A 24,890-nucleotide genomic window follows, 5' to 3' on the forward strand; every position below is an offset into this window, starting at 1 on the left:
AAAAGCTTGAAAACAGCAGTGTGGACGGAGAGCGTTTCGAAAACAAAACGCCATTTTCAGATATATCCAGATTAATGTAGACATAGCCTGAGAGTGCATGTTTTTTTGCCCTTATCTAGTTTGTGTGAACTGGAAGCACAATTATTTCAAAATAAGAGTCCCCGGTGTTTGTTCGTAGCTTGTTTGAAGCTAAAGGTTATTATGGTGATTTTGGTTGAACAATAAACTGCATCTGGGGTTTTATTCAGTTTGGCTGTGTCTGTGCTCATCACAGTAAGGAAATATGTGGATTTCTTTTAATATTCTATAAATGTGGACTTTTTGCATTCTCTGCACCGATTTTTAGGGAAAATCTGCAGAATTCTGCTACAGGGATTTAAACAGCAAAATGTTTGATATGTACCTGAGAATACAACACTCTTATTGGTAGCTAAAAGCATCATGAAATTAGTTAAAATATTTAATAAACAAACATGCAAAGGATGAAAAATGCGTAGAACTTTTATGAATGATGATGTGGCCTGGTTATCGGTATTGGCAAAATGCACTATCGGTCGACCTCTAATCATTATGGGAAAGAAGACAATGTTGTTAAGAATTTAAAATCACACTTGCACTTATTATTCCGTACAGTGTTCAGGGTTTTCACAGCTTTTGACCAATGTATTTCCACAGATGGGTTTCCATCCACATATGTTGGGATATTACAAAAAATTGGGATATTGCACAAAAATTGCTGGATGGAAACACTAGAATAAAAAAAAAATTCCACATAGCACATAAATAAAAACATAATAAACCACAACTAATTTACTACATTTAATAAAATGTAAATAAAATATTCTAAAACTTCCATTACTGTTTCCATTGCGCACCAATTTCTCCCGAAGTGACGATTTTTGTTAAACACATGGGATGGAAACGCTGCTTTATTTGCAAATTGTTCTTGCCATATTCTGATTTTCTGCATAAATTAAATTCGCAACTTGGGTGGAAACCAGCTGACTTTTCAGTGTTGGGTAAATTACAAGTAATCCACAACAAATTACTAATTACTTCTAAGAAATTGCAACCAGATAACTTTACCAATTACTTTGTTCAAAAAGTTATTGCATTACTAATTAGCTACTTTCTAAACAAGAAATTTTTTGTTTTTTTTTAACTCAACAAATTTTGTTCATTGTCGCACACAACCAATACACTCAGAACGACCCGTTTATCCCTCATTAGGGGGCGAACATCCTTCAGTAGTGTTGTCAAATGTACCGCTACTCCGGCACCAAGTTGGTACTAAAATAAAAAAGATGTAACGATACCAGTGTTTCTAGAATACCGGTAGTACCGAGCATTGACTTTATCCCCGCACGCTGTCTGTCTAATACACGACAGCTTCCAAATGCTCACATGCTTATTTGAGCGTGAGCTCTGTTACTGTTTTTACACTGAAATGCACAATTAATCCAGTTAAAATCGTGACGTCCTAGTGTGATTATTAAACCACAAATGGCTGCAGTCTTAGTGTGCATTCGAGCTGTGTGCTTTAAAGTGAATGTGTGAATGCGACCGTTCATACGCTGGAAACGCCACAGACATTGAGAATCATTTGCTGTTTATGAGACGAAAGAGCAGTTTTACATGTAGACTATATATTTATATAATTCAGTCACTGCATTTGCGCTTTAACGATCACACTGTGCCATGTAGCGAACTGTTTATCCGTCAGAGGAAGTGAAGCTCCCATCAAAACCTCACGTCAAAATAAAAGCACGATTCAAAATAAAAGCAAGGTGCCTGAAATTGAAGAAATTGCAACTGTACAGTAAAATGTAATATTTACTGTAGTAATATTCATAATAATAATAATAATAAAAATGAAGCAATATATCACAAGCAAGAGTGCTGCTGTACTGAATTGTTAGTATAGTAAGCATTGTTTGTTAAATGCAATGTTGAAAAGTAATTGTTCTATTTGTTCCTTGTTAAAAGTTTTTAGAATTAATTTGATTAGACACCATTTTGATGATGAAATTAAATTAAACTTTAAAACAAGGAATTCTAGAAAAGGAAAAAAGGATTTTGTGATTTCAGTAGGGCCCTGCTTAAAAACACTTAATGCATCCTTAATTGAGAAACACTTGCATGTCTTAATTTATTATCTACATTGAAATTTAACTTTAAATAGGCTAAACGGGTGTGTTCAATAGCACAATACCATATTAGCACATTTTTGCTGTGGTATTGAAATTGGTATCGAGAACCGTGAAATTTCACTGGTATCGGTACCGACTACTGAAATTTTGGTACCATGACAACACTAGTTGTCTAACAAACGTACATACAGTTTTATGAACATAATTTATGCTTTGAATTCTACATAAATAATACTATTCTAGAAATGTTTAACACATACACTGTACATAAAATTAATTCACTTTATTGAAAGCCAGTAACTGGAAACTGAGTACTAGAATTTAAAATGTAATGTGTAACAGTACGTTCTGACTACAAAGTAATTACTACAGAGCCAATCTGATTAGATTACAGTAACTAATTACTTTGTAATTACCTAACCCTAATCCTGCATGACTTTTCCAGGCCTTGAAATCCCTATTTTAAACCCCCTGATATTTCCAGGTTTTCCATGACTGTTGTGAGAGACACAAGATGTTTGTGTGACTGTGTTCACACTGACCTGCTGACGTAGTTACAGATGAGACAGAAGCGTGTGGTTCGAGACTCTTTCTCCATGGTGCGTCTGAGAGCCGCCTGAGCAGCGCCCGTCATCGAATCTGCCTCGTCCAGGATTATTATCTTAAACGGAGGACAAGACTTCCCGCTGCGGTTCAGAGAGGAAAAGTCACATTTAGAGACAGCAGATCAGTTTGTGTGAGCAGAAACATTTGTGTTTAATCGTTCGTCACTCACTCCACTCGTGTACCGGCCACCGTGAGCTGAGCGAAGCTCTTCACCTTCTCACGGATCACCTGAATGCCGCGCTCATCGGACGCGTTCAGCTCCAGAACTCTCTGCCGGTACAGCTCAGGCCTACACACAAAACACAACTGCATATGAATCAGCACCATTAAATAAGGACAGTCACAGATCCCGTTTCCACCTGGTATTAAGATGCATTTTTGGTGATCCAATCACATGTGAGCATTACATACAGGTCATAATGGGGTCTAAAACGTTTTGTGATCGGGTCACATAAACCAAAGGTAGTCAAAAACGCATGTGACCTGACAGAGTGATTGATGTATATCGTCATGAAATTAGAGACCCTCCCCTCGAAATCTGAACACGTGTTCACAGGAGATGCATTTAAGTGACAGGTGTAAACAGTGATGTGTCTTGACAGAACAGATGATCAGATCACCCGAGACGCATCTTAATAGCAGGTGGAAATGGGGTCAGGGATGTGGAGTGATAACACAAAAAGATGCACAATTAAAACTCATTTTTTAACCACTCCACAGATTTCATATTAGCAAACTATAGTTTTGGCAAGTCGTTTAGGACATCTACTTTGTGCATGACATGAGTGATTTTTCCAACGATTGTTTACAGACAGACTGTTTCACTTTTAACTGACTGTATCACAATTCCAGTGGGTCAGAAGTTTACATACACTGAGTTAACTGTGCCTTTAAGCAGCTTGGAAAATTCCAGAAAATTATGTCAAGCCTTTAGCCAATTAGCTTCTGATAGGAGGTGTCCTGAATTGGAGGTGTACCTGTGGATGTATTTTACCTTCAAACTCAGTGCCTCTTTGCTTGACATCATGGGAAAATCTAAAGAAATCAGCCAAGACCTCAGAAAAAACTTTGTGGACCTCCACAAGCCTGGTTTATCCTTGGGAGCAATTTCCAAATGCCTGAAGGTACCACGTTCATCTGTACAAGCAATAGTACGCAAATATAAACACCATGGGACCACACAGCATCATACCGCTCAGGAAGGAGACGCGTTCTGTCTCCTAGAGATGAATGAAGTTTGATGTGAAAAGTGCAAATCCATCCCAGAACAGCAGCAAAGGACCTTGTGAAGATGCTGGAGGAAACAGGTAGACGAGTATCTATATCCACAGTAAAACGAGTCCTATATTGATATAACCTGAAAGGCTGCTCAGCAAGGAAGAAGCCACTGCTGCAAAACTACCATAAAAAAGCCAGATTACAGCTTGCAAGTGCATGGGGACAAAGATCTTACTTTGTGGAGAAATTTCCTCTGGTCTGATGAAACCTCTGGTCTCTTTGGCCATAATGACCATCGTTATGTTTGGAGGAAAAAGGGTGAGGCTTGCAAGCCGAAGAACACCATCCCAACCGTGAAGCATGGGGGTGGCAGCATCATGTTGTGGGGGTGTTTTGCTGCAGGAGGGACTGGTGCACTTCACAAAATAGATGGCATCATGAGGAAGGAAAATTATGTGGATATATTGATGCAATATCTCAAGACATCAGCCAGGAAGTTAAAGCTCGGTCGCAAATGGGTCTTCCAAATGGACAATGACCCCAAGCATACCTCCAAAGTTGTGGCAAAATGTCTTAAGGGCAACAAAGTCAAGGGACTGGAGTGGCCATCACAAAGCCCTGACCTCAATCTGATAGAACATTTGTGGGCAGAACTGAAAAAGCGTGTGTGAGCAAGGAGGCCTACAAACCTGACACAGTTACACCAGTTCTGTCTGGAGGAATGGGACAAAATTCCAGCAACTTATTGTGAGAAGCTTGTGGAAGGATACCCAAAACATTTGACCCAAGTTAAACAATTTAAAGGCAATGCTACCAAATACTAACAAAGTGTATGTAAACTTCTGACCCACTGGGAATGTGATGAAAGAAATAAAAGCTGAAATAAATCATTCTCTCTACTATTATTCTGACATTTCACATTCTTAAAATAAAGTAGTGATCCTAACTGACCTAAGACAGGGAATGTTTTCTATGATTAAATGTCAGGAATTATGAAAAACTGAGTTTAAATGTATTTGACTAAAGTGTATGTAAACTTCTGACTTCAATTGTGTGTGTGTGTATATATATATATATATATATATATATATATATATATATATACACACACACACACTACTGGTCAAAAGTTTTGAAACACGACTGAAATGTTTCTCTTGATCTTAAATCTTTTGATCTGAAGGCGTATGCTTAAATGTTTGAAATTAGTTTTGTAGACAAAAATATAATTGTGCCACCATATTAATTTATTTCATTATAAAACTAAAATTTAAGTTTTTGAAATGGATGACTTGGACCAAATAATAAAGAAAAGCAGCCAATAAGTGCCCAACATATAGATGGGAACTCCTTCAATACTGTTTAAAAAGCATCCCAGGGTGATACCTCAAGAAGCTGGTTGAGAAAATGTCAAGAGTACATGTCTGCAAATTCTAGGCAAAGGGTGAGTACTTCGAAGATGCTAAAATATAACACAGTTTTGATTTATTTTGGATTTTGTTTAGTCACAACATAATTCCCATAGTTCCATTTATGTTATTCCATAGTTTTAATGACTTTACTATTATTCTAAAATGTGAAAAAAATAAAATAAAAATAAAGAATGAGTAAGTGACCCTAAACTTGTGAACGGCAGTGTGTATATATATATATATATATACACACACACACACATACACACATGCATTAAATAATCAAAAAAAAATTATTCATTCACAGTCAAACAGTGATACAACAATTTCAGCTCTAGCCAGTAGGGGGCATGGAAACACCCCAAACGACAAACGAGTGAGAAAAACAACAGTTCAACATGAATCAAAAGTTTTTACCCATAAAGCTCTCTGGCAGCAGCAAGGATGGTGGAAGTCTTTCCTGTTCCAGGAGGACCATAAAACAGCAGGTTGGGGAGCTACAAACACACAAATATCAAGAAACATTTTACACCATTGTTAAACAAGCACCTTCTCAACCAGTGACAACAGGTGGATTGATCACAGATTCATTAGAAATGTTGACTGATTCATGATGGTAAACAAACAGTAATCACTCACATCAGCGCCCTCTAGAGACTTCTTCAGTACGGCAACCACCTCCTCTTGAAATGCGACTTCATCCACACATTTTGGCCTACTGCAGAGATACAGTAAAAAACATTATAAAATCACAAAAAACTGACAAACAGCACATGCACAAATCTTTAAAGAAACAGTTCTCCCAAAATGATAATACCCTCATCATTAACACCCTTATGCCGTCTCAAACTCGTATGACTTTCTTCCGCGGAACACAAAAGAAGATATTGTAATGGAGATATGATGTCTGTTTATCCATACAATGCAAGTCAATGGGGTCCAAAACTTTCCAGCTCCAAAAAGGACATAAAGGCATCATAAAGTTAATCCATACGAACCCAGTGGTTTAATCAGGTGATTCCCAATCAGAGGCACACAAAAATAATTGGATTTTGCTTTATTTAATCAATCAAATAAAATATATCACTTAAAATAAAAATGGTGCTGAGGGGGGTACTTACAGCAAAAAAGGTTGGGAAATATTGGTTTAATCCATGTCTTCTGAAGCGATACCATCAGAATGGAAATTTACATGATTTTCCTTTCCAATAATGATTTGAAGCTCAATTACACTGTACACGCCATGCATTAAACCACTGCGGTTGAATGGATCACCTTTATGGAAGTGTTGAACCCCATTGACTTGCATTGTGTGAATATATTCAACTCATATCTTCATCAAAATATCTTTGTGTGTGTTCTGCAGAAGAAGGAAAGTCATCTGGCAAAAGAATGAGTGAATGATGAGAGAATGATCATTTTTTGGGGAAATAATTCCTTAAACAGCTGGTGTGCGTGCATCTTCAAATTGATGAATAACTCTCAGATCACATGACTATAACACGTTAGGGCAGGGCAAAATGTAAAAAATATTTTAGCGATAATTGCCTTAAAAAATATTGCGATACGATTATATCTTCAACCGCCCTGCCGAGGGTCGGTGAATTTTTTTGCTTAATTGATTTTGCTTTAAAAATTTTATTCATTTATTGAAACACAAAAAACATAAAACACATTTCTAAATTCAAATTATGGCTACTGTATAATATATTACTTCCCAGATCCATGGTTTTGCCATTTCCTGATAATGTCGATCATCATCTGTTCACAATTGGCATTGGGATCTTTGTAAGACATCGCTGATATCCGATTACATCGTCCTATTGCCCAGCCCTATAACACATATACGCAGATATGATGATGAAGTCTCACTATTTCTCCACCCAGGGCACAGCTCTCGGCTTCTTCTCTCCAAACAAGGAGGACGGTTTCTGTGCTTTAACACTCTGTGTTGAAGATCCTTTCAGAAATGCCTGCATGTCTCCTAGAAACAACAATTATTCCACATGAGAAAAGCTTTAATCTTATGATGATCATTTACAATTCATCATCATCATCATATTCTTTCATTATCAGTCAATTTAACACCGATACAAACAGATCAACACACAATAGACTGAAAGAGCGATTCTTAATAGTTTAAAGGTACAGTTCACCCAAAAATGAAAATTCTCTCATTTATTCACCCTCATGCCTTCCCAGATGTGTGTGACTTTCTTTCTTCTGCAGAACACAAATGAAGATATTTTGATGGAGATATGAGGTGTTTTACTCATTTAGCCCAAGTCAATGGGGTCCAAAACTTTGAAGCTCCAAAAAGCACATAAATGCAGCATAAAAGTACTCCATAAGACTCCAGTGGTTTAATCCATGTCTTCAGAAGTGATGTAATAGGTGTGGGTGAGAAACAGTTAAATATTTAAGCCCTTTTTAAACTATCAATCTCCACTTTCACTTTCACATTCTTCTTTTGTTTTTAGAGATTCACATTCTTCATGTATATCGGCCACCAACTATCATATCACTTCTGAAGACATGGATTAAACCACTGGAGTTTTATGGATTACTTTTATGCTGCTTCTATGTGCTTTTTAGAGCTTCAAATTTCTGTTCACCATTCACTTGCATTGTATGGACCTACACAGCTGAAATATTCTTCTAAAAATCTTCATTTGTGTTCTGCAGAAGAAAGAAAGTCATACACATCTGGGATAGCATGAGGGTGAGTAAATGATGACAGAATTTTCATTTTTGGGAGATGGTAGCTATTATGCAGTGAATGGGAGATCACAGCAAATATTATTTTAATTTACCCATTTACTCCAAGACCAAAAGAAAAAAAAAATCCACTATTACATTTGAATGACTTTCCAGAAGAGTTTAAAAATAGAGAGCGGTGGATTAAGACAGTAAAATACGAGAAGATGCCAAATTTACGGTCACTCTCTCAGCAGCTGTAATAGAAACCTGCTCACAGCTGTAGTAATTCAGTTTTTAAAACTAATTCCAGGGTAATATAACAATAAGCGTAATGTTATAAATTTACACTCAATATTAAAAAAAATGATCATCATAAAAATAAAAAAAATAAAACAAAAATTAAAAATTAAAAATTGCGATATTTACGCTGCTAAAGTCGGAAACGCGTCATCACAGTCTGTGAAAAGGTCTATTCTCGTGTAAAACTGCATTCAGAAATCAAATATCACTGACAAACTCCACAATAGTGCAAGAAAAGCTCAGAAATACTCTTACCTGAAGCTGACAAGATGAAAGGAAGAAATTAACTAAGAATAAATGAAATCAGAATTAAACGCTGTAATTAAATAAATCTGACTTAAAGTCGGAGTTTGTTGACACGACCAGATTCCCGCCAGACGCGCGGATGACGTCAGGAAGAGCGCGTGCACGGCAGGATGAGCGCGTGCACGTCACTGCTGCTCATTAATCACTGAAGGACACTGACTGGACTTTGATATATTCGAGTTATGTGATTAAATATGATATCATGATTTAGGTGAATGACCATGAGAACGTTCAATGTTGTCCCATTTATTTAATTAATGTCTAGAACAGTCTAAACTGGCCCTGTAGTATCTGAACTGTCACTTTGAGTAAGAACAAATGCCTCCTCAGTGACCTAAAACTAACCATAACTGCACAGTTAAATAAGGAAACAGTCTTTCTAGTCCGTTTGGAGTCCTTATCATTATATTTAATTAAACAACATTAATACAAAAGACACTGCTAAATGACTCAAATGTGATCGGTGCTGTTTTAGTTCTGTCTGCGCTGCTGTGCGTAATTGCGTCATCACACGCTTAGCGTTTGATGTTTTTTCTTGTTTTATTCAATAAATTTAAGCATTTTTATATATTTATAAACATTATACATTATACAGCGAGCAAAAACTACTTATAAAACTAAAAAGTAATATATATATATATATATATATATATATATATATATATATATATATATATATATATATATATATATAGAATACAGAAAACAAATCAAAGTTACAAAAAGTGCATAAATAATTCAAACAAATACTCAATAAAGCTAAAAAATATTCAGAGTTGTGATAGCCTTTTTAGAGTCTCTAATATTGTCAATGTACTGCATTGTTTCACTCAATAAAACCATAAACCAAAAAAATTAACCATAATTTTTTTTTTAAACTAGTAAATTTGTATTTGTAAATATGAAATTTGGTAAGAATTATAATATGAATTAAATGCCCATATTTTAAGTTTTTCTAGATAAAATATCCCATATAATACGTCTCTTAAACTCATAGCGAAAGTAACAAACATCTAAAGTATTATGGCCTTGTTTTTCTTTTTGATTGAGTATTTGTTATTTTATTTTCATTATTTTATATAACTTACTTTCTTTGTAACGTAAATTATATCAATATTTTTTTATTCTTTTATTTTTTTTCTCTCCTGTATTTCTCGATTACAGTGGTAACTGTTCTTTGTTTCTTTAATATTATAATTTAAAGTGATGCAAATTTTCAAAAAAACAAATATTTATTGTTTATTATTTTTGAGAGTAAATAAAGCGTTATATCAAAAAACTTTAACTTTAAAGAATTGTTGCTATAAGCCTGTGATTTCATTAATTTGGTAATGTATATTTAAGTTTTTACACTAATAAACTTCTTATAATACTGTATTTATTATATTATATCTGCGTTATATTTTTCCTGCCACTGAATAATGATGGGAGTGATCTGTAATCTCTGCGTTCTGTTAGTTCTGTCTGCGTCGTCATGCGTCATTGCGTCATCACGCGTCATCACACGCTCAGTGTTTTTGCTCGGTCTCTTTGAAACGGCGCAGAGATTCTGTTTTTATACCTTCAGTTTTCCTCTAACTTTGGACTTTTGCGCTTCATCTGATGTCCGGGTGTTTGTTCTCGCGTTTGCGGAGCGGCGCGATGCGCGAGTGATGCGGAATGCGCTGTTTTCAGTCAGTTTCTGAGGCATTTTATTGCGCATGTTCATGAACCGCCCGAATGAACGCGGATCAATAAAACACTGCGATCTGTTCAAACGTCTGATTAAATCACTCTCATCTGATCAGACATCAACATTATAACATCGAGACACGAGAGCACTTAGGCTTTCGACGCGGAAGCGCGGGCCTGTAGTCCAGTAAACTCAGCCTGATCAGTCTGATCGATACCTGATCGATCCCTGATGCTGGGGACAACAGACATCCTCCTGAACCTGGAGGAGATGCGCCCACACTGATTAGCACAAAATTATGCCAGATACATGCACTTCTATCTTCATATGCGAGATCCTGATCAGTCTGATTGATACTTGGTCAATAATTGATCAATAACAGATGCTGAGGACCTCAAACATCCACATGGACCTAGAGAAGATTTACCAACACTGATCAGCACAAAATTACTGGAGATACACACATCGTTCTGTGCATCTCTTGAGATCCTGATCAATAACTGATCAATAACTGATGCTGAGGACCAAAAACACCCGCCTGACTTTGGGGGAGACGCACACATTCTGATCAGCACAGAATTCTATCAGGTACACACCCCTCTCTTTGCATATGTGACGTCCTGATCAGTCTGATCGACATCTGATCAATAACAGATGCTGAAGAGTGATTGACGGATCTTTATCATCTTTCTCGCCTTTGTCCATCAGTGTGTCTCTGGGCTGGTCTGGACACACACCCGTGAGGATGCCATGTTTACACTAGACAGGTGTGCTCTTCCTCTGGCTGGATGTTCTGAGCAGGTGTGTCCGATCAGGTGGATGTGAGACACACACACACATACAGTCATGCAGGCTGCGCCCTTCCAGTACGATTTCTACAGTGAGGAGAACGCACCCAAATGGAGGGGATTACTGGTGCCATCACTCAACAAGGTAAGACCACCTGTCAATCATCAACACATGACAGAGGCCCGATATCTACTGAGCAGTATCCTCTGATGTATATATATATATATATATATATATATATGAAATCTGATGGCAGTACTGATATGTAATGGCAATAAAGATATCGTGATGATGACGATACCGATATTTTATGGCGATACGAATGCCTCGATGATGATACCGATATCTCGATGGCAGTATCGATTTCTTAATGGCAATACCGATACCTGATGGCAAAACCGATATTTTGATGAGAATATTGATTTTGTTATGGCAATACCAATATCTGATGGTAATACCAATATCCGATATCTAATTGCAAAATGATGTCTTGATGAGGATACAGAAAACTTGATGGCAATATCAATTTCTTTAGGGCAATACCGTTATCTGATAGCAATAAAGATATCATGATGATAATACCAATATCTTGATGACTGCACCGATATGTTGATGCTGATACTGATATTTAATGATGATACTGATATCTAATGGCTATACAATGTCTTAATGATGATATTAATAACTTGACGGAAATATCAAATTCTTGATGGTAATCTTTTTTTACCATTAGATATCGGTATTGCCATCAAGAAATGTATCTGATGTTAAAACCATTATCTTGATGGCAATAATGATACCTGATGGCAATACAGATATCTTGATGGCAATACCGATATCTTGATGGTAATACCAATATCTGATGGGGATACGATGTATTAATGATGATACAGATATCTTGTTGGCAATACCGATACCTGATGGTAATACCGATATCTGATGGGGATACGATGTCTTAATGATGAAACAGATATCTTGATGGCAATACCGATATCTGATGGTAATACCGATATCTGATGGGGATCCGATGTCTTGATGATACAGATATCTTGTTGGCAATACCGATACCTGATGGTAATACCGATATCTGATGGGGATACGATGTCTTAATGATGATACAGATATCTTGATGGCAATACCGATATCTGATGGTAATACCGATATCTGATGGGGATCCGATGTCTTGATGATACAGATATCTTGTTGGCAATACCGATACCTGATGGTAATACCGATATCTGATGGGGATACGATGTCTTAATGATGAAACAGATATCTTGATGGCAATACCGATATCTGATGGTAATACCGATATCTGATGGGGATCCGATGTCTTGATGATACAGATATCTTGTTGGCAATACCGATACCTGATGGTAATACCGATATCTGATGGGGATACGGTGTCTTAATGATGATACAGATATCTTGTTGGCAATACTGATACCTGATGGTAATACCGATATCTGATGGGGATATGATGTCTTAATGATGATACAGATATCTTGTTGGCAATACCGATACCTGATGGTAATACCGATATCTGATGGGGATACGATGTCTTAATGATGATACAGATATCGTGTTGGCAATACCGATACCTGATGGTAATACCGATATCTGATGGGGATACGATGTTTTAAAGATGATACAGATATCTTGATGGTAATACCGATATCTGATGGGGATATGATGTCTTAATGATGATACAGATACACTATATTGCCAAAAGTATTCGCTCACCCATCCAAATAATTGAATTCAGGTGTTCCAATCACTTCCATGGCCACAGGTGTATAAAATGAAACACCTAGGCATGCAGACTGCTTCTACAAACATTTGTGAAAGAATGGGCCGCTCTCAGGAGCTCAGTGAATTCCAGCGTGGTACTGTGATAGGATGCCACCTGTGCAACAAGTCCAGTCGTGAAATTTCCTCGCTACTAAATATTCCATAGTGAACTGTCAGTGGTATTATAACAAAGTGGAAGCGATTGGGAATGACAGCAACTCAGCCACGAAGTGGTAGGCCACGTAAAATGACAGAGCGGGGTCAGCGGATGCTGAGGCGCATAATGCGCAGAGGTCGCCAACTTTCTGCAGAGTCAATCGCTACAGACTTCCAAAGTTCATGTGGCCTTCAGATTAGCTCAAGAACAGTGCGTAGAGAGCTTAATGGAATGAGTTTCCATGGCCGAGCAGCTGCATCCAAGCCATACATCACCAAGTGCAATGCAAAGCGTCGGATGCAGTGGTGTAAAGCACGCCGCCACTGGACTCTAGAGCGGTGGAGACGCGTTCTCTGGAGTGAGGAATCACGCTTCTCCATCTGGCAATCTGATGGACGAGTCTGGGTTTGGCGGTTGCCAGGAGAACGGTACTTGTCTGACTGCATTGTGCCAGCTGTGAAGTTTGGTGGAGGGGGGATTATGGTGTGGGGTTGTTTTTCAGGAGCTGGGCTTGGCCCCTTAGTTCCAGTGAAAGGAACTCTGAATGCTTCAGCATACCAAGAGATTTTGGACAATTCCATGCTCCCAACTTTGTGGGAACAGTTTGGGGATGGCCCCTTCCTGTTCCAACATGACTGCGCACCAGTGCACAAAGCAAGGTCCATAAAGACATGGATGAGCGAGTTTGGTGTGGAAGAACTTGACTGGCCTGCACAGAGTCCTGACCTCAACCCGATAGAGCACCTTTGGGATGAATTAGAGCGAAGACTGCGAGCCAGGCCTTCTTGTCCAACATCAGTGTCTGACCTCACAAATGCGCTTCTGGAAGAATGGTCAAAAATTCCCATAAACACACTCCTAAACCTTGTGGAAAGCCTTCCCAGAAGAGTTGAAGCTGTTATAGCTGCAAAGGGTGGGCCGACGTCATATTAAACCCTATGGATTAAGAATGGGATGTCACTTAAGTTCATATGCGTCTAAAGGCAGATGAGCAAATACTTTTGGCAATATAGTGTATGTTGATGATAATACCGATACTAGATGGTAATACCGATATCTGATGGGGATATGATGTCTTAATGATGATACAGATATCTTGATGGCAATACCGATATCTGATGGTAAAACCGATATCTGATGGGGATCCGATGTCTTGATGATACAGATATCTTGTTGGCAATACCGATACCTGATGGTAATACCGATATCTGATGGGGATACAATGTCTTAATGATGATACAGATATCTTGATGGCAATACCGATATCTAATGGCTATACAATCTCTTAATGATGATATTAATAACTTGACGGAAATGTAAAATTCTTGATGGCAATACCGATACCTGATGGCAATACTGATATCTTGATGGTAATACCGCTATCTGATGGGGATACGATGTCTTAATGTTGATACAGATATCTTGATGGCAGTACCGATATCCTGATGGTAATACCGATATCTGATGGGGATACGATGTCTTAATGATGATACAGATATCTTGATGGCAATACCGATATCTGATGGGGATACGATGTCTTAATGATGATACAGATATCTTGATGGCAATACCGATATCTGATGGGGATACGATGTCTTGATGATACAGATATCTTGATGGCAATACTGATATCTGATGGGGATACAATGTCTTAATGATGATACAGATATCTTGTTGGCAATACCGATACCTGATGGTAATACCGATATCTGATGGGGATACAATGTCTTAATGATGATACAGATATCTTGATGGCAATACCGATACCTGATGGTAATACCGATATCTGATGGGGATACAATGTCTTAATGATGATACAGATATCTTGATGGCAATACCGATATCTAATGGCTATACAATCTCTTAATGATGATATTAATAACTTGATGGAAATATAAAATTCTTGATGGCAATACCGATACCTGATGGAAATACTGATATCTTGATGGTAATACCGCTATCTGATGGGGATACGATGTCTTAATGTTGATACAGATATCTTGATGGCAATACCGATATCTTGATGGTAATACCGATATCTGATGGGGATACGATGTCTTAATGATGATACAGATATCTTGATGGCAATACCGATATCTGATGGGGATACGATGTCTTAATGATGATACAGATATCTTGATGGCAATACCGATATCTGATGGGGATACGATGTCTTGATGATACAGATATCCTGATGGCATTGTCAATTTCTCAATTGCAATACCGATATCTGATGGTAATCTTTTTTACCATTAGATATCGGTATTGCCATCAAGAAATTGATCTGATGTTAAAACCATTATCTTGTTAGCAATACCGATATCTTGATTGCAATACCGATATCTTGAGAGCAGGGTGGGTCAGTAGTCTAGGTTAGCCCTAACCCTAGCTCACTAAGTTTTGCCAAAAAAGTACATAGCAGTAATTAGAAATTAAATTAATAGTTATTATACACAATATTATTCAGATTAACTAAAGAAACAGATTTTTTGTTATTTTTTTATGTTGATAAGTCTCAGTAGATTTTGGAACTGACACAAGGGGAAACCAAGTGGGCATGGTCACTGGCCGATACTGATTATCTCAAAATGGCCAAAAATTAGATATAATTGTCCATCACAAATGAAAAATATGAATGTTTTGACATGTAATGCTTTCCATGACATCTGTGAGCGAGTTAATCATGAGTTTGCAAAGGTTTCTGCTCTAGCTTCAGTACTATTATTCTGGTTTACTCTCGAATTGCAGTATTGTGCTACTGTGAATATTGATGTAATACATTTTTTGTAATATTCTGCAGTTGTAATTTGCTTTATGTTAAAGTGTCTGCCAAATTATTCTGTAAATGTCCTATTCAGTACTAAAGCTTTTGAGAACTTTGTTCGTCATCCTCTTGATGAGAATCACTCGAGCTGCCCTTCAGTATCACTCTGTGTTGATCCAAAATGGCAGCGAGCTGGAGTCAGTTTCTCTGTTCTCTGATGCAGCGTCTGTGCTGTGGACGACACACATTCACACTCACACGTACACAGTGTTTCTTAGCAGCTTTATTGCTGTTTTCTGTGACATTGAATCCATAGCAACAGCAAGACTGAAGAACTTACAGCATCTACTGTCTGTTGATGTGTCATTTTTTCTACTTTAAAAAAAATTCTCATCATTTACTCATGCCGTCTCAAACTCGTATGACTTTCTTTCTTCTGCGGAACACAAAAGAAGATTTAAAGAATATATAATGGTTTGTTTTTTGTAAATATAATGTAAGTCAATGAGGTCCAAAACCTTCAACCTCCAAAAAGCACATAAAGGCAGTATAAAGGTAATCCATATGACTCTAGTGGTTTAATCCATGACTTTTGAAGCAATACGATCACTTTGGTTGAGAAAAAGACCAAAATATATATTTTTTAAGACAGATCTACCATGAGCTCTAGGTTGTTAATCGATGGTATATGCTTCTGTTGAAGACATCAGTCCATGTTATTTCAGCTTCATTGTCAAAAAACTGTTTAATTGCGGGATTCCTGGTGAAAAACTACACTACCCATAATCCTGAAGAGAAATCCACCAATCAGAGAATCACATCAAAAAAAGCTCTGCAGCTCCGCCCACTCCCATAATGCACTGTGACTGACATAATCGAGTCACTCTCCCTACACTCACAAACTATTTACTCTATATATTTATATATATATTAATATTTTGCAATACAATCCAAAAATATAATTACCCCGACTTTAAATCAATAGTTTTATGTTTTTATACAGTTTTTAATTCAGTTACATCATTTGCAATGCATCATGGGATTGTAGTTCATTCCCTCATTAAAAATAGTAAGCACACAGTCTTGTATCTTTGTATTTTTGTCTGATTTTCGAACACTTTTTTGCTTCAAATCAAACTTTGTAATGTTGTCATTCACCTCAGAGCTGGTTGCTTTGCTTCACGAACTCTTTTATGAACAATTATTTGAAATCCCAATGAAAAAAAAATGAAGGGGAAAAATACTTCTGGAACCAAGACGGCTGAAAAAGTGACGGGCACTGTTGTGCTGTATTCCGTTTTATGACGCTAGTGTCGCAGAAATTACATGCTTCAGGTTTAACTTCTGTGTGATATTCTTTTGCTTTCTTGGTGTTTTACAATGTAGTTTCTTATGGAGTATGGTTTTATCAGATATCATCTTTACTGTCTCCAAACCTATGTGCTGTCTACCTAGACAGTCTAGGTAGTCAGCTCATTAGACAGTGTAATCTGTGGAACACAAAAGGAGATGTTTGGCAGAATGTTAGGGATTGACAGCCTCAGACAGTCACCATTCAGCATACTGCCTTAGGTTTTGTGTTCTATGAAAGAAAGAAATTCATACATTAATTCTTAGTGTTAGGGGTTTGATCAAATCACTATGAGGAAAAGTAATAGTGATGCTTGACTTCACAAACAACAATTATTTTTTTTATTAAATCAGATTATGCTTATTGGCATTAGACTGGTTCCTGTTACTTTTAAAGTAGCTGAATTGCATTAATTGTAAATGAAAGAAGGCAGAGTGTGTGTTGCTGGTTTCACAGCAACTACACGCACACACCGCACACACCACACACACGCACCCATGCACACACCACACACACACATTCATACGCACACCACACACACTCACACATGCATACACCACACAAACACGCATGCGCACAAACTCACACGCACACAAACACACACATCACACACACAAACACGCACTCACGCACACAAACACATAAACACGCACTCACGCACACAAACACGCACTCACGCACACACACACACACCAGGGTTTTTTCTGGCTCAGAATGAGGCAGAGGTGTTACCCTGCTAATCATGTGCACACATACACTTGTACCATGCCTTCCACTGGCTGAAGCAAACACTTACAAGCAACATATTTTAGATGATTGAAGAAAATGACAATTGTCAACTTATAGCATATTTAATTAAAAAAGCTAACCTGTTCAACATTAAATTAAATACAACATAACAGCTAATGTGTTCATTTATAGTTAATAAACAGCAAACTTGATTAACCGCTTAAACCAATAATAAGATCATCTCTGTTCTCAGGTATGTGGGTGGGTGTGAGACCAATCGGCTACTGTTTTACAGCTTGGATTGGTCTGATCGCTCAGGGGTCGGCAACCTATGGCTTGCGAGCCACAAGTGGCTCTTTGTTAAAAATCAAGTGGCTCACCAGGTGTCTCACCATTCACCAACACACGATCGTTTAAAACTTTCTAGAGAAAATTTTCCTGCAGAAAGTGTGGGTGCAATTGCAAAGCTTGAAGTTAGTGACACTGTTTTGATTTCCTTTCTCCCAAATTTGTCAGCCTACTCCTGGTGAACAAGGTGTGAAATTAATTTGCTGATGTACCAGCCATTGTGGAGAGCGACCTGTAAGACGTCTCAGAGTGATATATGACAAGAAATTAGACACAAAGACGTGTGTTTGAAGAAGCATGTGTGATTATATTTTGAAGAACCAAATGCAGGTATTTCATGCGCGGGTAATTTTGCTCACCTACCCGCAACAGGCGGGTCACCTGTAAGACGTCTCGGAGTGACACATGATGTTAGTCACAAAGACACACGCTTGAAGAAACCTCATTATATTTTATTATATAAAAACAAACAAAAGAAAAGCCATTAATGCTCGTGTCTGATTCGCTGTTTGTTCAGAGGTGTGCAGCGGGACCCTGTCTCGTGGAACATGCGCATGTGAAGAGTTATCACTCTTTTTTCTCTGTTTCATTCATCTTACAACTGTTTGCAAGAATAATGTTGTCTATGAGAATGCTGCAAATGATCTCTAATCATCTCAGGTTGAGATTTTAATTCACTTTATTTCCACAGAACAGTTCACTCTTAGGCATTGTGAATGCAACTCTGCAGGTTCAGTAATAAATATCTTTCTTTTAAAGAAATAAAGACGAAAGTGATTAAATCATAAAATAATACAAGACACCTTGAACCTAAAATTGAGTTTTATTTTCTTTTCTTTAGGCAGCATTAACTGTATTACCAAAACGCAATACAAACACACATCGATAAGAACACACATTTGGCAGCATTATTTTGGGAACACAAGGGAATTTATTAGGCTCATTTATTATGATTATTATTATTATCTTTACATTTATAATTGTCTTTAGTAATTAATCTGTAGGATATTAGCAATTTTCCACCTGTTGTCATTGACGGATACTTGCGTGAGGGTGATTGGAGATGGTAAATGTTTGGATTTGGGGAGGTGGTTATATAAGATTTTTTAATCACTTTGTTATTTTAATTGCTTTTTCCGTTTCGTTTAAAGTGCATTTGAATTTAGAAATGTCTTTTAAGTTTTTCGTGATTCAATAAATTAATTTAATTTTTAAAGCAAAATCAGTAAAGCAAAAATATTCACCGATCCTTGGGGGTTGACCATATAATCGGATATCGCGATATTTTAAATACGATAATTATTACAATATTTTTTACATATCGCCCAGCCTGTACTCAATTCCATATTGCAACATGTTACCTATTAAATTTTGCGTATTTGTTTGTTTTTGAGTAGTCTATGGGCAATATAAACATTTTATTTTATTGAAAAACTGTTTTTGAAAATAGTAAATTATTTTTTTAATTATAGTTTGTGCTATGGCTCTTTTCGAAAAAATGCATCAACCAAATATTTTAAAATTGTCTCCTTAGTGAAAAAAGGTTCCCGAACCCTGGTTTAGATTTACAGGTCTTGATTTACCATGCGCACAACTGAAACAGTGCTGCGTCTTATTACTTGTTACTTATTCTATGTAATTATGTTTCTGGTTTATTGTGGCATTTACAAATGTAAGTAGATCAGTAAAACCCTCAGATCACTTGTTTGGAGAGTTTTTTGGACTTTTGATAAAAAAGGCTACGTTGGTTCCAAATGCCATAACTTACTTTGAGATAACAATACAAAATTTTGCCCAGATACAGTTCACATGATTGTAGTCATCATGTCAAACATGAATAATTAACAAAATTAATTAATAAACTGCATAATTTTCTCAGCAATGTAACATAAGAGTCTTCAAACATGAGATGTACATGTTTGCATTGTTGTTGTTGTTGTTATTAACATTTTTATTGATTCCATCTACAAAAACCAATAAACACAACATAAAATACGGAATCAATTATATAAATTAAACCCCTTCCCCCGAACATCACACCCCCCCACTCAACACAAACACTCATTACAGTGGTCTCTTACAATTATAACTAAAAATTAGAAACAAGCTAAAAAATATATACTTTCAAAAAACAAGAGTGCACATACACATCAAACAAAAAATTAAAAATCAAATATCCCTCTCCACTGCCCCTCCCTGAGAACCCTCCAAAAAATCCAAATAGCCACCCCACTTCCTATTAAACAAATCCCACTTTCCCAGCCTTCTATAGATCACCTCCTCAAATGCCGCAACCTCACTCATCTCCCCGCACCACTCTCGAAACGAGGGTGCCCCAGCCGTCTTCCACCCCCTGAGAATTATTCACCTGGCCACCATAACTCCAGCCAGGCCCAGGACCCAACCTCTCAAGTGGCTATTCCCAAAATGTATGACTTCCCCGTCACCCAAAATGCAGAGTCTGGGGCAAAATGAAAACCGTGTGTCCAACACATCACACATAAATCCCTGAGTCTTCAACCAAAATTCCTGTATTTTAACACATCCCCAAAAAACATGGGTTGTGTCCCCGTCTTCTGATTGGCATCGCCAGCAGGTGGGTGTGTCTTTAAGACCAAGTCTATACAATCTAGAGGGGGTCCAATATAATCAATTCAGAATCTTAAATTGCATCAGACGCACCCTTGAATCTCTAGATGTAGACTTGACGTTATTTAGAATCCTATCCCACACTCCCTTCTCCAATACCAAGTTTAAATCTTTCTCCCATAATCTCTTGAGAGAAGTTGAAGCTCCGTCCCCCAGACTCTGAATTAACAGGGAGTAATACACTGATGCCTCATGACCTTTTCCAAAAGCAGTAATCACCCCTCCCAGAGTATCTGCCGCTTTAGGGGGGGTGTAAACTACTCTCAAAAATAGTACAGAGCATGTGGCGCAGCTGTAAATACCTAAAGAACTGAGATCTGTGAATCCTGAAATGTTGGACCAAATTTTCAAAAGGTCTCATCACTCCACTCTCATATAGATCACCGAGTGTATTAACACCCCTCACAATCCACTCCGACCAACAGAAAGGGGTATCACCAATACACAACTTTGGGTTTAGCCATATGCTTGAGGCAACATTTAAATAAATGTCTAAATTAAACACTCTGGACACTTTTGTCCATAGCACGTGCAGATGTGAGATGACGGGGTGTGACTTCTCCGGTTAGTTTGATAGAAAGGCTTTGTAATAATAAAATAGGGGCAATAACTTTCTGTTCAATTCCAAAACAGGGAGGGGCTACCTCAGGTGGAAGAGACCAATGAGCCAAATGTCTGAGACTGAACGCATAATAATAAAACAAAATCTTGGGTAGGCCTAACCCTCCTTTGTCAGTCAGCCTATGTAACTGATTGAAATGCAATCTGGGACGTTTACCATTCCAAATGAAGGACTTTGCTATGCTATCAAATTGCTTGAAATAAGAGAGGGGGACATCTATAGGGAGAGATTGAAACAGGTAGATACATTTTGGAATACAATTAATTTTAAAAACATTAACCTTCCCAATTATAGATAAATGTAATGAAGCCCACCTGTCCACATCACTCAAAAACCTTTTTATTAAAGGGTCAAAATTAACTCTAACTAAATCACATAATTATGCTGGGAATAAAATTCTCAAATACTTAATGCCCTGTTTGGGCCACTGAAAAGCACCCGGCTGGAAGGCCGTTACTGGACAGTACGCTGTCAAAGCCAAAGCTTCGGATTTAGACCAATTCACTTTGTATCCTGAGAACATAGAAAAGGAATTGATAATTCTGTGGAGGCAAAGCATAGATCTAGTGGGGTCAGAGACGAATAATAAAATATCATCTGCATAAAGCAGAAGCTTATGCACCACACCTCCCGCCACCACTGGAAAATCATCCTCCTTATCACGGCTGCTAATGGTTCCAGGGCAAGACAGAACAATAATGGGGAAAGAGGGCAACCCTGCCGAGTGCCCATATCCAGAGTAAAATAATCTGAAATTAATCCATTTGTTTGTACCGCTGCTACAGGGTGTTTATAAAGTAACTTAATCCAACCAATAAATGTACTCCCGAACCCATACCTTTCCAAAATCTTAAAAAGATAATCCCATTCTACCATATCAAACGCTTTTTCGGCATCAAGTGAGATGGCAGCGACCGGAGTCTGAACATTCGCTACTGACCACATGATATTGATGAGACGCCTGATGTTATCAGAAGAGTTACGGCCCCGAATAAACCCCACCTGATCTATATGTATAAGAGATGTCATAACCTTACTTAATCGGTTAGCCAACATTTTTGCCAACATTTTTACACCTAGCTGGATCAGGGAAATTGGACGGTAACTTTTACACTCGCTTGGATCTTTGTCCTTTTTAAGAATCAGACTGATCCGGGCTTGTGTCATGGTTGGAGGAAGCTTTCCATTCTTTAATGATTCTGTATAAACTTCTAACAAAAGTGGAGCCAGTTCTGTAGCATAAGATCTAAAAAATACAGCGGCAAAACTATCTGGCCCCGGAGCCTTGCCAGTAGGGACTTAATTACCTCGTCAAGCTCCTCCAAGTTTATCTCAGAATCAAGAGAGTTTTTTTGCTCAGTCGTCAGTTTAGGAAAATCTAATGGTTCCACAAAGTTTCTAATATCCTCATCAGTATACGAAGACGTAGAACTATAAAGATCAAGATAGAATTCTTTAAAAGCATTATTAATATCAATGGCTGAGGTAAATATTTCACCACCAGCAGATTTCACTGAGGGAATGGTAGAAAGAGACTCTCTCTGTTTTATATATCTAGCCAAAAGTTTTCCTGCTTTGTCCCCTGACTCAAAATATGACTGTCTTGCCCTGAATAACCAAAACCCCACCTTCCGTGACAAAATAATATTATATCTGTATTTCAAATGAGTCAATTCTCTGAGGCCATCAGACGACATATGGCGCTTCAGCTCTGCTTTGGCGCTGTTAATATTCTCTTCCAACTCCACGAGTTCTCGTGCTTTGGATTTTTTGGTGAATGAGGTATACTGTATGATCCGACCCCTAAGAACCGCCTTAAGTGCCTCCCAAGCCACGCCCACAGAGGATACTGAGGACCAGTTAGTCTCCATATAAACATTGATTTCAGTCTTTAGTATTTGTTGGAATTCAGGATTTTGCAAAAGGGATATATTAAAGCGGCAACTATATGATTTATTTTTCTCCGTATGTGGCAATATCTCTAAACTCACCAGGGTGTTATCTGAGAATAAGGTACTTCTATAATGAGGGACTTGAATATAAAAAAATTATATTCTAGAATAAATCTTATGGACTGATTAAAAAAATGTATAGTCCCTACCAGATGGGTTCAAAAGTCTCCAAATATCTGTAAGACCAAGATTTTTACACATCCTGTGAAGCGTCAGTGTTGCTCTAGGGGGCTTACACACTTTTGCTTCACTATGATCAAGGATTGAGTCCATCAAAAGATTAAAGTCTCCTCCCAATATTATATCATGAGGGGTGCCAGCGGCTTGCAACATCCCTTCAAGATCTATAAAAAAGCCCTGATCATCAGCATTAGATGTGTAAATATTAGCCAAAATCAACCTTTGCCCCTGAATTTCAGCTAAAACAATAATGACTCTTCCTAATTTATCTTTAATCTGTTTGAGACATTTGAATTGTAGATGTTTATTAATCAGTATAATGACTCCCCTACTCTTACTCGAGCCAGCACTAAAGAAAACATGTCCACCCCATATCTTCCCAAATTTTTCAGCTTCCTGCGGGGAGAGATGTATTTCTTGAAGAAACACTATATCATATTTCTTACGCTTTAGAAAAGTAATAACCTTCTGTAAGGGGGTTCAGTGGAAAGGAGGAGGTGAGAACCGGCTTAATAATATAAATAATAATTTAATTGACAACTTAAACAAAACACACAACTATAAACACACAGTACAGCTACCTGTCATTCTCTCTCTCTCGAACTGTCTTCCCCGGCCGCCTTTAACCCTCGTGTGCCCCATCAGGCTGATTGGGGACCGGGTGTGTCTCATTCCAGCCTGGCCCCGCCCTCCTCGGCTCTACACCTTCCTTCTTTTTATGGGGTGCCCTAACCCATTTACATTCCATGTGGAGAGAGATAATCCACTCATATTAACATTTGACATATTGATATAATAAAACCATTTTTGTGCCAAAAGCAAGATTACACAGACCACATTCCCCTTTACTGCAACAATCAAACCCCGAAATTCCCCCCAAACAAAACAAACAGAAAAAAGAAAAACGTGTGCATTAACCCCGCGCACGACAGCGCCAACCGGCGTCAATCGCCCCAAACTCGGAAGGTCCATGCACACATACGAGAGCCCCCGCAACAACTTTGCCATCGGATTGCTCAAGTCCGGTGCTTCTGCACAAATTTTGTGTGGCAAAATTACATAACAGAAAATACTTTGTAAAATAAACCCCAGCCAACAGGCAGAATAACAGAAAAAACATGTAGATTCATTCACAGAACTGTCTTGAAGGTGTGTTCTTCCACAAAATAAACTCCAGCTGATATAAAGACGTTC

The 24,890-nt window shown here is 37.8% G+C and overlaps 2 protein-coding genes across 6 annotated transcripts in view; one reads left to right on the forward strand and one right to left on the reverse strand.

Annotated features, from left to right (window-relative positions):
- Positions 1–24,890, reverse strand: part of LOC127428123 (replication factor C subunit 4-like) — a 42,835-nt gene that overhangs the window by 2,456 nt on the left and 15,489 nt on the right. For 2 of the 3 annotated variants that reach the window (XM_051676226.1, XM_051676224.1), the window contains exons 1-6: positions 8,642–8,799; positions 7,259–7,370; positions 6,026–6,104; positions 5,804–5,883; positions 2,926–3,045; positions 2,693–2,836 (exon numbers count right to left, since the gene is read on the reverse strand). In XM_051676226.1, the coding sequence (XP_051532186.1) occupies positions 2,693–2,836; positions 2,926–3,045; positions 5,804–5,883; positions 6,026–6,104; positions 7,259–7,365 (530 nt within the window). In that variant the 5' untranslated portion in view covers positions 7,366–7,370; positions 8,642–8,799. Of the gene's footprint in view, positions 1–2,692; positions 2,837–2,925; positions 3,046–5,803; positions 5,884–6,025; positions 6,105–7,258; positions 7,371–8,641; positions 8,800–24,890 lie in introns of those variants that run through there. The other variant, XM_051676225.1, reaches the window with a different exon arrangement.
- Positions 10,189–24,890, forward strand: part of LOC127428111 (son of sevenless homolog 1-like) — an 89,869-nt gene continuing 75,167 nt past the window's right edge. For 2 of the 3 annotated variants that reach the window (XM_051676196.1, XM_051676198.1), the window contains exon 1: positions 10,189–11,297. In XM_051676196.1, coding sequence (XP_051532156.1) covers positions 11,211–11,297 — 87 coding nt within the window. In that variant the 5' untranslated portion in view covers positions 10,189–11,210. The remainder of the gene's footprint in view (positions 11,298–24,890) is intronic. The other variant, XM_051676197.1, reaches the window with a different exon arrangement.

The sequence above is a fragment of the Myxocyprinus asiaticus genome, chromosome 37 (genome assembly GCF_019703515.2).
Source record: "Myxocyprinus asiaticus isolate MX2 ecotype Aquarium Trade chromosome 37, UBuf_Myxa_2, whole genome shotgun sequence".
Classification (NCBI taxonomy): domain Eukaryota; kingdom Metazoa; phylum Chordata; class Actinopteri; order Cypriniformes; family Catostomidae; genus Myxocyprinus; species Myxocyprinus asiaticus.